Consider the following 15938-nt stretch of genomic DNA (forward strand, 5'->3'; position numbering starts at 1 on the left):
GCAGTCAATGGTCTCTTCCAAACCTCCATTATTGGTTCAGTTAAAGCCTCAGTGAATGGAAGTGTAGGCTCTATTATGGATGAGGGTGAATGTAAAACCTCTGTGAGAATGTTAGGTTTGTATTCAACAGTAGGCAAGGTCAGATTAAGTAGATCCGCAGCCTTTCTAATCACAATAGGGTAAGGTGTCACGTCTTTTGATGGTGCATCAGAAACCGATGGCAAACCCCACTCAGGAGAAAGTTCCAGGCCACTGGCACTATGAAGGTCGTCAAAACAGTCCCCTTGATCCAGAAGTTCACCTTCCACCACTTCAGGATCTTCATACTCCTTTTCTTCCAAGAGGCGCTGAGCTCTGCGCCTCGACCATTCAATACGAATCGAAGTCGACGGATCCGGTAACGACTCCGACGGAGTCGGATCCGGCGTCGAGCGAGGAGCCGGGGCAGCTGGAGGATGAGATTCACGAACCGGCGTGGAACCTCGATTAGATTCACGAGGTCGATCCGGAGCCGGCGAAGCCGCATGCGGAGTCGACGACCTCGGCGGAGCCGTACCGAGCCAAGGTGTATAAGGCGCCGGCATAAACAGATCCGGGGCGTAAGTTTGAGGAATGCCCAGGTTGTAAGACAATGGACCCATGGGACCAGCCGGTGCACCAGTGGGGTACATTGCACTAGAATAGACTCCAAACATCGCATTAAGAAAATGCGAGGGGTCCTGTCCCGGACCAGGAAAGGGAGGGTACGAACCAATAGGTTGTTCCGAAGGAGGTGTCTCCGGCATCGGTTCATCCTGGCCTTCCAGATTTACAGGGACTTCTACCGGAGTCGGAGTCCGAGGAACTTTTTCTCCTTCATGATCCGAAGAATGGTGTGATTCCGGATCAGGTTCTTGCTCCGGAGTCGGGGAACCTCGAAGAGACTTTAAAGGAGATGGAGATACGAAGTCCTTATGATGTCTTCGAGACTTTTTCTTCGAATCTGAAGAGTCTTTACCAGAGTGATGTCTCGAGCTATGTTTCCTCCCCTTGTGCTTCTTCTTCGAAGAGCCAGAAGCATGACCCGAAGCAGACTTTGATCCGGATCTCGATCATTCTCTGGACCTCGACCTGGACCTCGATCTCTAAGCGGACCTCGACCGCGACTTCAGTCTCGACTTCGAGCGTCTGGACCTCGATCTTTATGATCTACCAGTTTCTATTCCTTTTACCTTCGCTAGAAGAAGTTTAGCCTCACGTTCTCGTAAGGCCTTAGGGTTCATTTTGAAGCAGGATCGACAGTTTTTAACGTCATGGTCCGATCCAAGACACCATAAACAATCGCCATGTGGATCGTGATCGACATCATGCGAGCGCATGACCCACACTGTTTGAACCCTGTCTTCCTCGACGACATCCTCGACGAAGAAGGTACACTCAACAGAGAAATAGTAACCCGAAATAGAAAGGAGATACTATGTGTCGCAGAAGATCCCAGAAACCATTAGCACCGACGACGCGGAAAAAAGGGAACTGACGTCATCACGCCGACGTGGGTCTAATAAGGAGTCGATGACGTCAGACGGAGTCGTGCGCGATGCCGTGCTCCTATGACATCGTCCACGCCGGCGTGCTACGAAGAAAAATTCCGAATGTTGCTAACGCAAGGGGGATATTCACAAGGTGAGGAATCCACACGGCAGATGTATCTATCAGAATAGCGGAAGCCAAGGAAGGAGTGGACGAACAAGAACCCCCCGGATGGGAAGGGTACATGGTGGCTACCATGCAAGACCTAGAACAAGTAATCAGTGAACAAGAATGGACTGAAGCGTACAGCCAAGATGAGACCCTGGAGGCAATCAAAGGGTACGTGATGCATGGATGGCCGGATAAGAGACACCTGGACAGTCAGATGAGGAAGTTAGGGAAGAACTATCTATTGGAGAAAATCCCATCTTCCTGCTGAGAGGGGACAGAGAGATTCCTCCCCAGAAACTAGTGGAACACATATTGGCGATCTTACATGAAGGGCATCAAGGAATAACGAAGACCTAGGCATTAGCGAAGCAAGCATACTGGTGGCCTGCAATTGACAACCAGGTGGAGAAGTACGTGAGGATGTGTGAATCGTGTTCTCGAGCAGACAAATCCCAAACCTTGATAAGGCCTCCGTTGGGAAAATTTCCTATGCCCAGCAGTCCGTGGGAAATGTTATCCATTGACATTATAGGACCTATTCTCAACATGGAAGGAGTGCAGAAATACGCCATAGTGTTGGTGGACAGGTATTCCAAGTGGCCGGAAGTGGAAGTAAGAGAAAGCGTTGACACGGATGCGGTGCTGTCCTTTCTTAATGCGGTATTTGTGAAGGAAGGAATCCCCAAAGTATTAACCTGCGACAATGGGCCACAGTTTGTGTCTGCCAAATGGGAAGCGTTCATGGCCCAAAATGGCATAGAGGTGAAACACACACCCATCTACCACCCAGCAGGAAATGGGTTGGTAGAGCGTTTCAACAGAGTGATCATGGGGACCATTCAGGCAGCGATCAGCGCTGGCCTAGATTGGGAGAAAGAACTGCCCAAAACGTTATGGGCATACCGCATCACCCCAGGGAGCACGGGATACAGTCCCTTCAAAGTGTTGAGAGGAAGGGAACCGTTTACCAAGGACAATCTGGCTTGGAAGCACATGGTAGTGCAAAGTAAATGGTCTCCCGCAGTGGTAAAAAGAAATTTGGAGAAGGCGCAGGAAGTATATACTGAAAATTACAATAAAAGGCGTAATGTGCGAGGTGTGACTTTGGACAAAGGTGACTGGGTGAGAGTGAAGGAAGCGATAATGAAGAGAAAAGGAGAAAGCAAATCCACCCCACCCCTCAAGGTCATTGAACTATATACCAGATCAACTTTGTTAAGTGACGGCAAAGTGTGGTCTCAAGATCGGATGGCAAAATGTAACAAGATTCTCCAATGGGGGACAGTCTCAGAAGAAGAACCACATCCTGCTGCAGACAAAGAAGAACAAGGACGGGTGAGAAGAGAGGAAGTGCGGAGAATGGAGAATGAGCACGCTGACACCAAGGAAGGAGAAGAAACCACAACAGGAGAAGGGACCGCCTGGGAGGAAAGTAGCATGGAGATAAACCAGAATCTGAATGAGGTTGGTCAAGGGAACGAAAATGTGAGAAGCTGGCAGGACAAGGCCCCCAGCATCATCAAGAGAGAGACATTGAAGGGAGAAGTGAGAACGAGAGCGGGCAGAGTGGTCAGAGTGCCTAGGAGGTTTGAGGACTTCACCATGAGCATCAAGTAAGACAGTTCTAATGTAACCTTACATACTGTTGTTAGCGTTTAAAGGGGGGAGATATGTGGTGATTGTCTAGTCTTTCACCGCCGGAGACCGGAACCTGAAGGGCGGCCATTTTGTCATAGCGGCCGAGCTCTGTTAGTTAGCGGTCGCGTCTCCCCGGCGCTCCGGGAATTAAACCTACGTTTACACACCAGTACTGGCTGCATAGTGATTATTTAATCAGATAAAGGGGCACTGTTAAAGGAGCCCTACCCAAGTGGAGCAAGCAGCCCCAGGCGCCTGCTCCAACTGTCCCCGCCTGCAGCGCCATGAGGAATGAAGCACCAACAGGGCCGGACTACTGAGACCCCGGTCCCGCCGCAAATTACAGTGAAGACTCCGGGAACAAGAGCAACACTCACCGTGATGAAGCTGGAGGCCTCATGTGAGCATCTGGCCTCCCCGGTGTGCACCGAAAAGCAGCTGTAGGCATTGGTGCAGCCGAACTGAGACGTCTAGTCGGCAAATCCAGCCATGCGCAGCCCGTGAACTGAAAGCGGCTGCTGCGAGGAGCATGAAGAAGTTGAACAGACTCATCGCAATGAATAGGGAAGACTCGCAGGAACGTCCGGCAGCATGCATGTCTCTGGCGGCAGTCATCAGAGAGGAATTCCACCTACTAGTGCCCACAACTCTGCCCAGTGAAGCCCGTGAACGTGGAGCCAATCTGCAACACAGCAGAACACCAAGACGAGCACCATGGAACCGAGCGAGGTTCCAAAAGCAAGGAAAAACGGCCGGGATCTGCCATAAATTAACCCTGCAGTCCCATCTAGTGGCCAAAGTACATTAGCGCGCCTACCAGGTGAATAAGAAGTATGAAGGCTGCAATAATGTGAAGGACACTGAGGGACAGAGCGAGGCAGATCCAGGTTTGCTGTGGAGAAAGAAGCACAGCAGCAGCACAGGACAAGCTGTTCTCCAGCAGAAGACTAAAGGGCAAAGAGCAATACAGAATGTAACGCACTGTGTGCAGACGGCCCAGGAACACACCAGAAACGTAAGGAACATGCCAGGATACGTAGCAAGAGCGCGCCAGAAACGCAAGGAACACCAGGAGAAACTGACCAAGCGCAAAAAACACTGCTACACCGGAACGCCACCAAACCGCCACACAGCCAGAGAAGAATAAAAGGCAACGGCGCAGGAGCGCGCCAGAAGCGCAAGAATGCAACAGAACCTCAGAAACGCTCCAGAAGCGCCTCAGGAGTGCAGCAACTCCACGCAGGACATTCTAGAGGATACGCAGAACTTACACAGAAGAAAAGCGAACAAAGAGCGCAGCCATCAGCGCGCGTGACAGGGAAGACCAGAAGAACGTCAACGGAGTGGTGACGCAACCTTCCAGAAGCAACACTCCAGAAGCACCTACGCCACGCCGGAAGAGAGCACAGCGATGCCTGGTGGCCACAGGTCATCGCTGCAGAATAATGGCGAAAGTAGGAGCACCCCGCGATGAAAGGAAAATGGTTGTGCAAACAACCCGCAGCATTGAAGACTCAACACAAGACCAACCTGACCACTCAACCTGGTCACAAAGCACGAATCCGACCAGCCAGATGGTCGTACCAAGAAGTAGACCAGCCAGATGGTCGCACCACGACCAGCACGAGGTCCAAGAAGTTCAGCCAAGGCACAGTCCGTGGACATGGACCAACGAACTTCAACCTCACAATTAATGGAGGCGACAGAAAGAGGAAGTGAAGGTCGCGACGCTCACCCTGGGAGTTGAGTGACAAGAAGATAGTGTCCTAGGACTAGGACAAGACCAGGAAGACACGTGCAGAGTGCGCGTGCTGCATGGGGAATCTTGGCCAGAGAAGATGAAAGAAGAACGGGCCAAGTTATGTCACGAGAAGAAGGAGAGTGGCCACCGCCACTAAGAAAAGAAGGAAGAAGAAATCAGAATGGCTAGCTGCCATTTCAAGAAGAAGGAAGAAAGATCAGAGTGGCCACCGCCACTAAGAAAAGAAGAAGGAAGGAGAAGTCAGAGTGGTATGCAGCCACTGCAAGAAGCCGCCCCTGCGGAAAGAAGGAAGGTGACAGGCACTGGAACACCCGAGTGCAGTGGAAGACAAGGCCTGGCAAGAGCACTGGCAGCCCAGACCGAAGACAGCTACCTACGAGCCATCCACATGGCGACCGCAGAAGAGAGCAAGCTAGACTGTTGGCGATATCTACCTCTGGGGTTGAACGGAAGCATGGATGACGAGACTGCTCACTCCTCCGGAAGTCGAGGAACTGACCACCTCACACCAGCCCTTGGCAACCCAGGAAGCAGAGGCCTCAAGGGACTCTGGTGGCAGCAAGTCCCGCACGGGAGACAGGTCTACAGAAGCGCGTCTGCAGGACCCAAGGGGATGAAAGCCTCGTGAGCAAGGAAAAGAGTCGACAACCCAACCTTCAGGTGGAACTAGGACACAACGGTGAGGCTCGTGGAGCGCCCTGCTCACAGCCCGAAGGCTATGGTAGAGCAACGCGACTCAAACACCAGTCCAGTGGAAGCCTGGCAAAGAGGTCCTTCCGGACGTCTTGTGAGAGAAAAACACCGGCGAGAGGGGCATCCTAGTGAGAGGGATGTTTGCACCTACTCTCTTCACCTGCCAAGAGACACACTGAAGCCTGCCCGGAAACATCACGGAACCAGAATGGAGAAAAGAAGCCAGAAGACAAACACCATGATCATCCATCTCTCTCTCCAACTAATCATCATCACCAAGTGAACGAAGAAAAGGCAGGGCTGATAACAACGTCCAGACGGCACAGACAAAGAATTAACCCGCCGAACAACTGCGAGCCGTGCCACAGAGAACTGTTAGTCCGGAATGCAGGAACTACACTGTCTGCGGCCTGCAAGCAGCCAAAGAGACTCGTTTGAAACCATGTTATATTGTGGTGTTTTTCCTTTCCCCACAGGGTTTTGGACATTTTCCGTTTGGTTTGATTTTCACCAATTTTGGGAGGGATGTAAGGACTCAGTCAGTCAGCATTAAACATCCACCCACCACTGATGTCACTGGTCAGGTGATACAGCTATAATAAAAGTGGCCGAGCGCACGTGCTCTGGGCCAGTTGCACCATGCAGCCAGTGTGTGTGTCAGTGATTGCGAGCATGAGGGCCTAGGGCCCACAAGACTTTACACTAGCCACTGTGAAAATGTCAGTGCCTCTTGGTCTACCCCAATGTGTCCCGCCATACTGGGCACACGGTTTCATTTCCATGGCAATGCCAGTTATGAAAACATGCCCCATTTCTAGGACCAAGAAATACTGTAACAGCGTCTTACCGTTGGCTGTCTGGGAAACCGGGGCTTTCACTTGTGCTCTGTGGGACAGGAGGAGGCGAAGAGGCGGCTTCTGCAAAACAAAGACATCCAGGAGAAGAAATAAATAGGTTGGTGAAAGCGAATGGAACTGAAAGCTCAAGTAGAAAACCAAAATACATTTCTCTCAAACTCTGAATTAAGACTTTTTTCCAGGTACTTTGTAATCGTTTGAACCAATCAGACTTGAAATAATTATTGCCATGCACTTTTTGAGGGAAATCTGATTCACACAGGACCGTCGTGCTGTCTCTGAAGGGTTTTAACAATCCGTTGTGCACATTCAGAAAGTTTGCTTATGGTAGAAATGTAATAAAATCAACAAAAGCATTACTGTTGAATCCAGTAATTACTCCCGGAAATGTACAAAACCTAAACAGCTTCAGTCATTGGGACTTCACCGATGGCCCTAGAGCTTTAGTTACGTTTCTAACACACTTATTAGTTTTCCCAAGAAAGGCATATAATTCTAGATTTAGGTAGTTTAGGTCAAGCAGCAAATATTACAAATAATGGTGATAGGAGAGAGATTACAATTAAGGTAGTTTGGGTTCCATTTGAAATGCTCCGGTAGGTAAGACAATCCAGCTAAAATAGCCACCTACAAACTCCAGCCCAAACTCGCCTCTCCGATTATTCCGGTTGTACTTTGTAGCCTGACAAACTCCATCTAGATTTGTAAACGTAGTTCAGAAGATCAAGTAATATTGATTCAAATACTGTGCATACACTGCCATCTAGTGGTTTTGGCAGAATCCATTTGATTTTCTTGAAAGTTAATGTTTTGGGGTTGATCATCATGCAGAATGTAGGCTTTGGGGAGCAGTTCAGTTAAAACGTCAGCAATAATTGCACAACGTGCTGTCTCAGCAATCTACTTCACATTACCCAGCCACAAACCACCTACCTCTCTTATCACTCGATGACTTTATGCTAGTCTTAAACCATGTACAAAGCTCACCTGCCTTTGGCTGGGTTTGCGTTATAGAAATGCCACATATATGCAGACAAGTCAAATAAAGTCCATATCGACATTTAATTAGGATCCTTTCTCATTTTCATATTTGGATCACTATACACGGGTCACTATCACTCCACCTGGTACCAGAATGGATCTGTCTGGTGTGGCTTCGTCATGGACCTCTCAGGTCGGCCCTTTGAGTTATGGGAAGCATTTCTATCCCAGCGCTGCACAGCGGCGGCTTTGAGGGCTTCACGCTGGTGGCAGTACTGTGCCCCTCGGAGGAGAGTCAGTTTCGGATGCAGGCGGAAGCGGACCCAGCACTGTGCAGTAGATGGTAGGACGTCAATAAATCACTCCAAATAAATCTTCTGACATTCCTTTTGTTAGTTTGGAGGCAGCTGGAAACAATGGTTTTTAGCTTCGGTCGTGGATGTGGGCGGGGGGGGGGGGGGGGGGGGGGGAGGGGAGTGGGTGTGAAGCCGAAACAGGGGCTCGCCTGCTAGGCTACTTCATTCAATCTTGATCTTTTGATTTATCTTTTGAGAAATATTTGAAATGAAAAAATAGAAGTGCAGGTACTCTGTAACAGAGTACCTGCTTCTTTCTGAGAAGTGCCGGAACTCTCCAATCAAAATTATTGCATTTCTCTTGAGAATTGAGAAGTGCCGGTTCTCTCCCGCTCAAAATACAAAAGTGCCGGTACTCCGTACCGCACACAAACGGCCCATTTAAAGCACTGCTTTTGAGGTCCTATTAAGGGATAGTCCCAGAGGTGTTCACTGCTCCCTAATAAACCTGTAATTTTTCAGTGTAGAGAGGTGCAACACACTGCCTTTCAAAGATCTTTGGACCAACCATCACTCTGGTCTTCACCCACAGTATAGTGCTGGAAGCTTTATGCAGGATGGGCTGTGCTGTTGCTGTGCCTAAAATGGCCAGACGTAAGAAAGTATCTTGTTGGTTTAGTACCTCATTCTGATTGGTTTATTCGTGATTGAACATGCCGGTTTGGTTTCACGAAGACGGAAGCAGATGGTGCTGTCCTTCTGAAAGGAAAGTTATGAAGGCCTCTACGGCTCTACAAAACCTGTTTTTCTCCGGGCACCAACGATCCCAGTTCTCACATGTGACCCTCAGGACGAGGACAAAGGCTCGAATACTACAAACATGAAAATTAACCCGGGTGCTCCTTGTGTGAGATGAACAGCATATGGCAGTGGTTCCCAAACTTTTAACTCCTGAGGACCCACATTGAGTCACTACTAGAACCCGGGGACCCCCAAGCAATTTGTATTATTTTAATTTCGAACATTAAAGTAGTAGTCCACAAATGATGCACACACAAGTACATACCAAACAAATACTCGAATTACTAAAGATTTTATTATTCTATATAGACAAAATTTGCAAAAAATCGAAATATTTTAATGGGAATCTTGGCGACTAACTTTTCAGTGTTTGGTTTTTATTTCATAGTATGAGGGTCCTGCTCCTCCAGGCCCAGACTGAAAACCAAAATCAGCCCTGGCAAAGGTTGTCAGACCAGTCACCGTACGGTGCACACCAAATGTGCCCTCAGAGGGGGTTTTGGGGGCACAACACATTTGCAATCATATAATTAAATGTATTAGCTTTTAAAGCATAGTAAATGGATGACCTTACTCTGCACCAGGATAGGACAATCTTTGTTGTGGTGCCTCAAAGATTCCCTCACTGTCATCCTCCAACAGTGCCTCTTATCTCTCCATAGCCCCCGTCACATGTATTTCATTTGTTTTATAGCACCTCTCATACAATGAAGGGTGTCAAAGCACTTTGCAGCAAACACATACAAAGACAATGAATTATGTGTGTATAAATCAATGTACAGAAAATGCTACATAAGGCAAAAGGGACTGCAAGGTGTAGGATTCACGTCATCCATACTGGTAGGCATCGAGTGCTTGGTCTGGAGAAACAACAATTTAGGATTCATAACATACAGTGGTTAGTGTGACTTTAATAATAAGATTTTGGTTCTACCCAAACAAACTTTTTTTAGCAGCATCAGGATAATGAAAGACTGGGGAAAAAACATAACTTACTAATTTGTACCATGCAGTTTGCATGGAGCTCTTTGATGTAGTTCATAGCTCCCTGTGTTAGATTACGAATATAATTTAGGAACTACACAGTAACAACAGAATCTCTGTGACAAAATCAGTATTTTAGCTATGTACCTAAAATATTGTTTTTGAAAGTGCATGGTACACGTTCCTTGCAGCAGGCATATTAATCCTCTGCAACATCTTAGATGAGCCAAAGCTGCCAGTGGACAAAACTCTCATCTCTCTCCAGCAGGTACATTAACTCCTTACATGCTTATGACGAGCTCAGCTCGTCATGAGGCACAGTGGAGCTGAGCTCGTCATAACTGCTGCGGACGGCCTACGCGGGCCTAATTCCCCGCCTGTGCGGGCGTTCCAAAAAAGTGGGGGGAGTCGTGTCGAGCCCAGCTCATCATGAGCACAGCTCCACTGTGCAGCATGACGAGCTGGGCTAATCACGAGCACTGCGGCGCTGCGCGCGGGCTCGTCACGAGCACCGCGGGGGAATTCGCCCCGCGTGGAAGGGGTTAATCACCGAAGTTATCTTCAAACTTTTATTGTTGCCCCAAAACTGCTGCTTATACAAGGAACTTTGCAGTGCTTTTAAAACTGCTGCCTGCAGACCCTCTGAGAATGTGTCACGGACCCCTGGGGGTCCGCGGACCACAGTTTGGGAAGCATTGGCTGATGGGGTCTCTATGTAAAATAAGGCCCCTAAAATCTTTTTCTGGTGAGCACTCGCCTCAGATCACAGACCCTGCTTTCAGGGGTTTGTCTTTGTTAACCGGAAGCTGAAGTGATAGGAAATGAGGGCCGTTGGTGTACTCTGCTGGCATTCTGGAGCTTTCTTCCATATGGACCCCCACACTGCCAGCGAGACTTTACTCTCTGCTAGCTTTGTCCTGGCAGGTTTCCTGCCTGCGAAACTGCCTGCATCTTGCTGCCAGGATGTCTGAGGTGGCACTCAGTCCCCCAGCACACCGCGCACCCAGAGGAGCACAATACTGATGTGCTATGAGCACCCACAGCAGCCCACAGCTCTAGATGCGTCTGGGCATTGTGCGTCTTAGCATGGATGAGCTGGGCTGGACCACACCCTAGGTTTTGGACAAAGAAGTATTTAATGCTTGTAACTATGTTACAAGCACTAACCTAGATTTAAATTTTTTCATCCAAGTGCAGCACTGCAGTCTCTGAAAATGGGCATAAAGAATCCTTCACTGGGACCCTCTTCACATATCCCCATCACTAAACCCACCTCTATAATTATATAGAGGTGGAGAGGGTGATAGGGGTAGTGAGCATAGAGATTGTCCTCTCAGAGAAAAGGATTTAAATACATTTAGGTTCTTCCACACTTGCCTCTCAAACCAAATGGCATTCCCCCAAGCTTCAGATATAGCCTCCCTCTCTCCACAGGCTCCTCTATGTGCATCTAGTCCTTCGCCAAATATTACATCCTAGGCACACACAAAAGAGTCCAAGTCAGAGGGTGATACAGGAGAACCTGTTCCCACAACATTCTTGGCTCTTAACTTCAAGTCTAAGAGGGTAACTCACACTAAACTGTCTTGCAAGAAAGAGAGGATCTCTGGCACAGCATCCTACTCTACCAAACTTACAACTTAAGTCCTCTCAGTGTAGTGATTTATCAACCTCATCTCAGTCCCACAAGACAAAAAGGGATCTCAAAGCACCTAACTCATTGCACATGGCCAACTTTATAGAGACCTGCGTAGAGAAATTCAAACATATGCTATAGATGGAACTTGACCCCCCCGTCACTTGTCTCGATGCAATGGATAATGAATTAGAAGTCTTAAAGGTTACTCCACACTCAATGACACAAAGCTATATTCCACCCACTCTACAGCCTCCTCATCCAGTTGGGCAGCGGACACAGTGTAGGAAGCTGGCTCTTTATATAGTATATCAAAAAGAGGTATACTTTGCATAGAGGTATCCCTCACAAGTGGACAGGGGCTTGCTCTAGCAATCCCAAGGTGCGCTTTTAGGGAGTAGTGTGGTCACACAGCCTTAGGTTTATCAGAGAGGAGTGTTAGATATTTGATGCATACAGACAGTCAATAAATAATACCCACGACTCATTAAAGAGATCTACACCAATTTATGAAAAGAACACGCATCCTTATATAATTTTAGGCATCAAGATCATGAAAATCAGGCAAGTACTTTGAGTTATGAATGTAATTTTTTTTATGAATTGTATTTTTTCTATACATTTTATTTTTACAGTTTTTAAAAATGGACTGCAATTTCTGAAGCTGTAATGTTCCCCTGTGGAGGAAAGACACATTGCATACAGGTACTTCACAGCAACTTACGGTACCAATCTCCTGGACTTAAGGTAAGTATGGGACAAGGTACAAGCAGCACCAACAGGTCACCTTGGGTGCCACTGGAGCAGCTAGGTGCAGAGGTGCAGAGGTGCTTACAAGCATCAAGTGCCCAATGTTATTATATGGGGAAAAACTTGTACTGCATTCCGGCACTTCACAGCGACTTATGGAACCAATCTCCTGGACTTCTGGTAAGTGTGGGACAAGGTTCATGGCCACGCCAACAGGTCAACTCAGGAGGCTCTGGGGCATCCAGGTGCAGAGGTGTTTTATGGCATCTGGTGCCCCATTCACTTAAATGGGGAAGGGTCCGGTTGCAAAGAGGCTGCAAGCTTGCACTAGGAGACCAGTCAGGGTGAACCAACAAGAGGGCTCAGGTCTCATGATGCTTAGGGACATGGGAGACACCTTTGGTCAGGGCCAGGGAAGCTGGGTGCAGAGGTGTTCTGAGGTGTCGGGATTTCAACACCGGAGACACATGTGTTACATGAGGCCTGCGCAAAAAGGCAGCATCAGTGAGTCCACTGAGGGCAAACCTAAGGTGGGCTTTGTCTTTGGCGGGTCGGGGGACCACGCTGGCACCATTGGCCCACTTCAACTCAGGCAAGGGGGCACGGGTGCAGTGGAGCTTTCCTGTGCCAGATTTGCAGCAGTCCGAAGTCTTCACAGTTCTTTCTGAGTGCCTACAGGATGCATGGAAGCGGCTCTGCAACTCCACCGGGGTTCCTGGGTATTCGTTGAAGGTAGGCAGTCCTCCCACGCTTTTGGAGGTACAGCAGCTGCAGGACGAGACAACTTTGGTGCAAGTTCATCGGGAAGAGCAGACAGGCCGGCAGGGTTGGTGCCAAGGCAGTTGTTTTTCCATAGTCCTAGCTTCTCGCGGCTCTTCAGTGTCCTTCTTAGGTCAGCAGGTATCTGATTTCCTGGAGCAACGGTCTCCCCTAAATAATACATTTAGGGGTGTTAGTGGAGTGCAGGGTAGTAGCCAATGGTCACTAAGACCCCTATATAACCACTTCCTGTGGGAAGTGGGCATAACCCTGTCCCAGAGCTCCTAATTCAGCACAAGTTGGCAGACTTTTGAATTTCGTATCCACATCAGGTAGCCCACCTTAAGGGTAGAACTAGTTTGAATGTGGACACCACTCCAACTACTTCATTTCTCACCTGTCCAGGCTCCAAATGGGCCATGGTCTGAGGGAAGCCAGATTTTCAAATCAAAGGCGGTGGGTTCTTTGAAGCTACCTGCCCTGGAATGCTAGTTTACAGGCCATCCTGTTGGAAGGGAGTCTAAACACCTCCTGTCATAGCAGGCTTTGCTCCTGACCTCCTGAGAGCGTAGGACCTCACCCGGAGAGGTGTGGCGCAGCAGCCAGGGCGACTGACGCTGGAATCTGGGGATCATGGTTCGATCCCCGGCTCCGGCGGCAGGTTAGCCCAGCACCATGTGACTCTGGGCAATAGCTTGCTTAATCTTCCCGACGGCCCCCAGCGCCTAGAGACCCTTACGGGTGATTGTGCGCTTTACAAATGTGGATTATTATTATTATTACCCGGGGGTCAGAATCTTGTCTATGGTGGCAGGCTGGTCAGAACCAGTCAGCCAGCACACTAGTAGTTGGAAGGTTTTCAGGGGGCACCTCTAAGGTGCCCTATGGGTGCATGTATTACTAAATCCATCAGTGTGTGTTTATTAATACAAGATGGTTGATACCAAACATCTTTGATTTCAGTGAAGCCAACATGTAGCTGGGAATTCGTTTTTTACCAATGTCCAGCAGAAGGATAACGTCATACGCTTTTTTAATGTTTATATTCGGGGCCGATTACCATAGAGGCCATAGGAGGAGACGCGGAGATCCGGTTAGCTCGATACGGTGAGGAGTGGGGAGCCGGTTTGTAGCAAACTATGTGTTTTGCTTGGATTTACTGAGCTTTTTTTTAAAAACGGTGATCACGAGACTCTTTACCATGCGCGGCGTGCCAGTTGCTTTTATTAACACAGTAGAGCTTTGGGAGTAGCATGCATGCATTTACGAGCAGTAAAATGCGAAAGTTGGAAAGTAATAAGAGGGTGTCAGGTTTCAATTCTAAATCACATAGGGTTTTTTTTTAACACAGTTCGAGCATTCGTTTTCCTGGCATGTACAGCGTCACAACATGTGCAGGTTCTCATGAGTTATGCGGAACCTGGAGAACGGGGGCTATGTTGCTAAGAGGCTGGGTATAACAACTGTGAGTGTAAACTAGTAGTCGTGTTACATGTTACATTCTTTTTAATAGATTGATGAGACAATCGCAGGGGCTTAGCTACTCAAATACAGACTCACATTTGGAGCGAACAGTTTTTCCTCTTCAGCTGGTACGAGAAAGGAGTGCTGGCAGAGGGTAATTATCTCAAATACAATCTTGTTGAAGAGGTATATTCAGGAAAGGGGGTCCCTCAGGGTGTATTTTAATCAGTGGTTTTTCAATTTGACAGTCACAGAGAACAAGGTGTCCAACTTTGGTGCGGTGACAAGGTGTCAGCCCTGATGAATCTGCCAACAATTGTGAAAGGCAGAGACACATGTTGGCAGTAGGTAATGGTATGCAGAGCTAGCTACCAGCCTTTTTAATTTAACAAATCACGCCTAAAAATTCAGAATAAAGTTGTGTGTAAGGTGTGTTTGTTGATTTTAATCATTTTTTGTCACAAAAGGAGTGAATGTTGGTTACTCCTCGCACTTTTCAGTTGTTTTCGTTGTTGTTTTGGACACATTTATTTTTTAACAAAATGACTACCAATGATGATAAAAGGGGCTTTATCTGGTGAGTACCAGCCAGTAACCCCGAGGGCGGTGCGCCCGTGAGGGGTCATTTTGCTCTCCACACATTTTTTTGCACGGTTGACTGTTGATGTACTGCGAAAAGTGTGGGTGCAGACATCATTTGTGTGTTCATCCTGACTGTCTCTTTGATATTTCACAAGGAACTTCTCTAGTCTTTTTTAACAATTTTGGACGATATATGTGAGGACACCTGAAGATTAAAATTGGAAAAGTCTGGTGGTGCAGTAGTAAAAACTGATATCTGGCTTTTCTATTTCCATATGTTAATAACTTGAGCAATGCCATAGTCTTAGAAGCCCAGATTCCAGACTACTGGAAAGGAGCGGAGATAATTACCGTATTAAAAGGGAGAAAGGAAGAGCACTGGCAATTACAGGCCGATAAGCCTCTTGGACATTTTGCAGAAAGTCTATGCGGGACAGCTACAATCGAAATTGAATGACTGGATAGAGGACTCAGGAAATCTGTACACTACCAAGCAGGGTTTAGACCCAAAGTGAGTACTATAGACTTAGTCCTGAGGATGATGCTCATTGTGTGGAAATACACAAAACTGAAAGAACACCTTAATATAGTGTTTGTTTACATCAGAGTAGACTTTGACCTAGTCCCTAGGGGTTTGCTATGGGTATCAATAAAGAACCTGAGGGTCCCAGGTGGTCTGCTAGGCTAGCTAGTACGGCTACACCAAAACAACTATGCCCAAGTGCGATGGGGTCCCCAGGGACAATTGACAGACTAAATTCCAGCCTGCAGAGGGGTGAGACAGGGGTGTGTGTTGGCACCCGCCTTATTTTCCCTTTTTGTCAATGACGCCATAGGTGTCCTTCATCAGGGCAATATAAATGTTCTTAAGCTAGATGGGGCTAATGTCCCTGCCCTTCTATGCCCAGACAACACTCTTCCAATCTCTCAGACTCTTATCGGATTGCAGCAACTGCTTGATAATTTTAACACCTTCAGTGTAGCCAGGGGAATGGAGAATAACGTAATAAAAACAAAATTCATCGAAGTAAATCCCCATAAATCATTTAGAAACA

General features: G+C 47.8%; 1 protein-coding gene across 1 annotated transcript in view; it reads right to left on the reverse strand.

The window, feature by feature from the left end:
• The window catches only part of LOC144764805 (uncharacterized), a 581674-nt gene that overhangs the window by 62365 nt on the left and 503371 nt on the right, over window positions 1-15938 (reverse strand). The window contains exon 13 of the mRNA XM_078650300.1: window positions 6621-6690. Coding sequence (XP_078506426.1) covers window positions 6621-6690 — 70 coding nt within the window. The remainder of the gene's footprint in view (window positions 1-6620; window positions 6691-15938) is intronic.

Source organism: Lissotriton helveticus, chromosome 1_1 (assembly GCF_964261635.1).
Source record: "Lissotriton helveticus chromosome 1_1, aLisHel1.1, whole genome shotgun sequence".
NCBI lineage: Eukaryota > Metazoa > Chordata > Amphibia > Caudata > Salamandridae > Lissotriton > Lissotriton helveticus.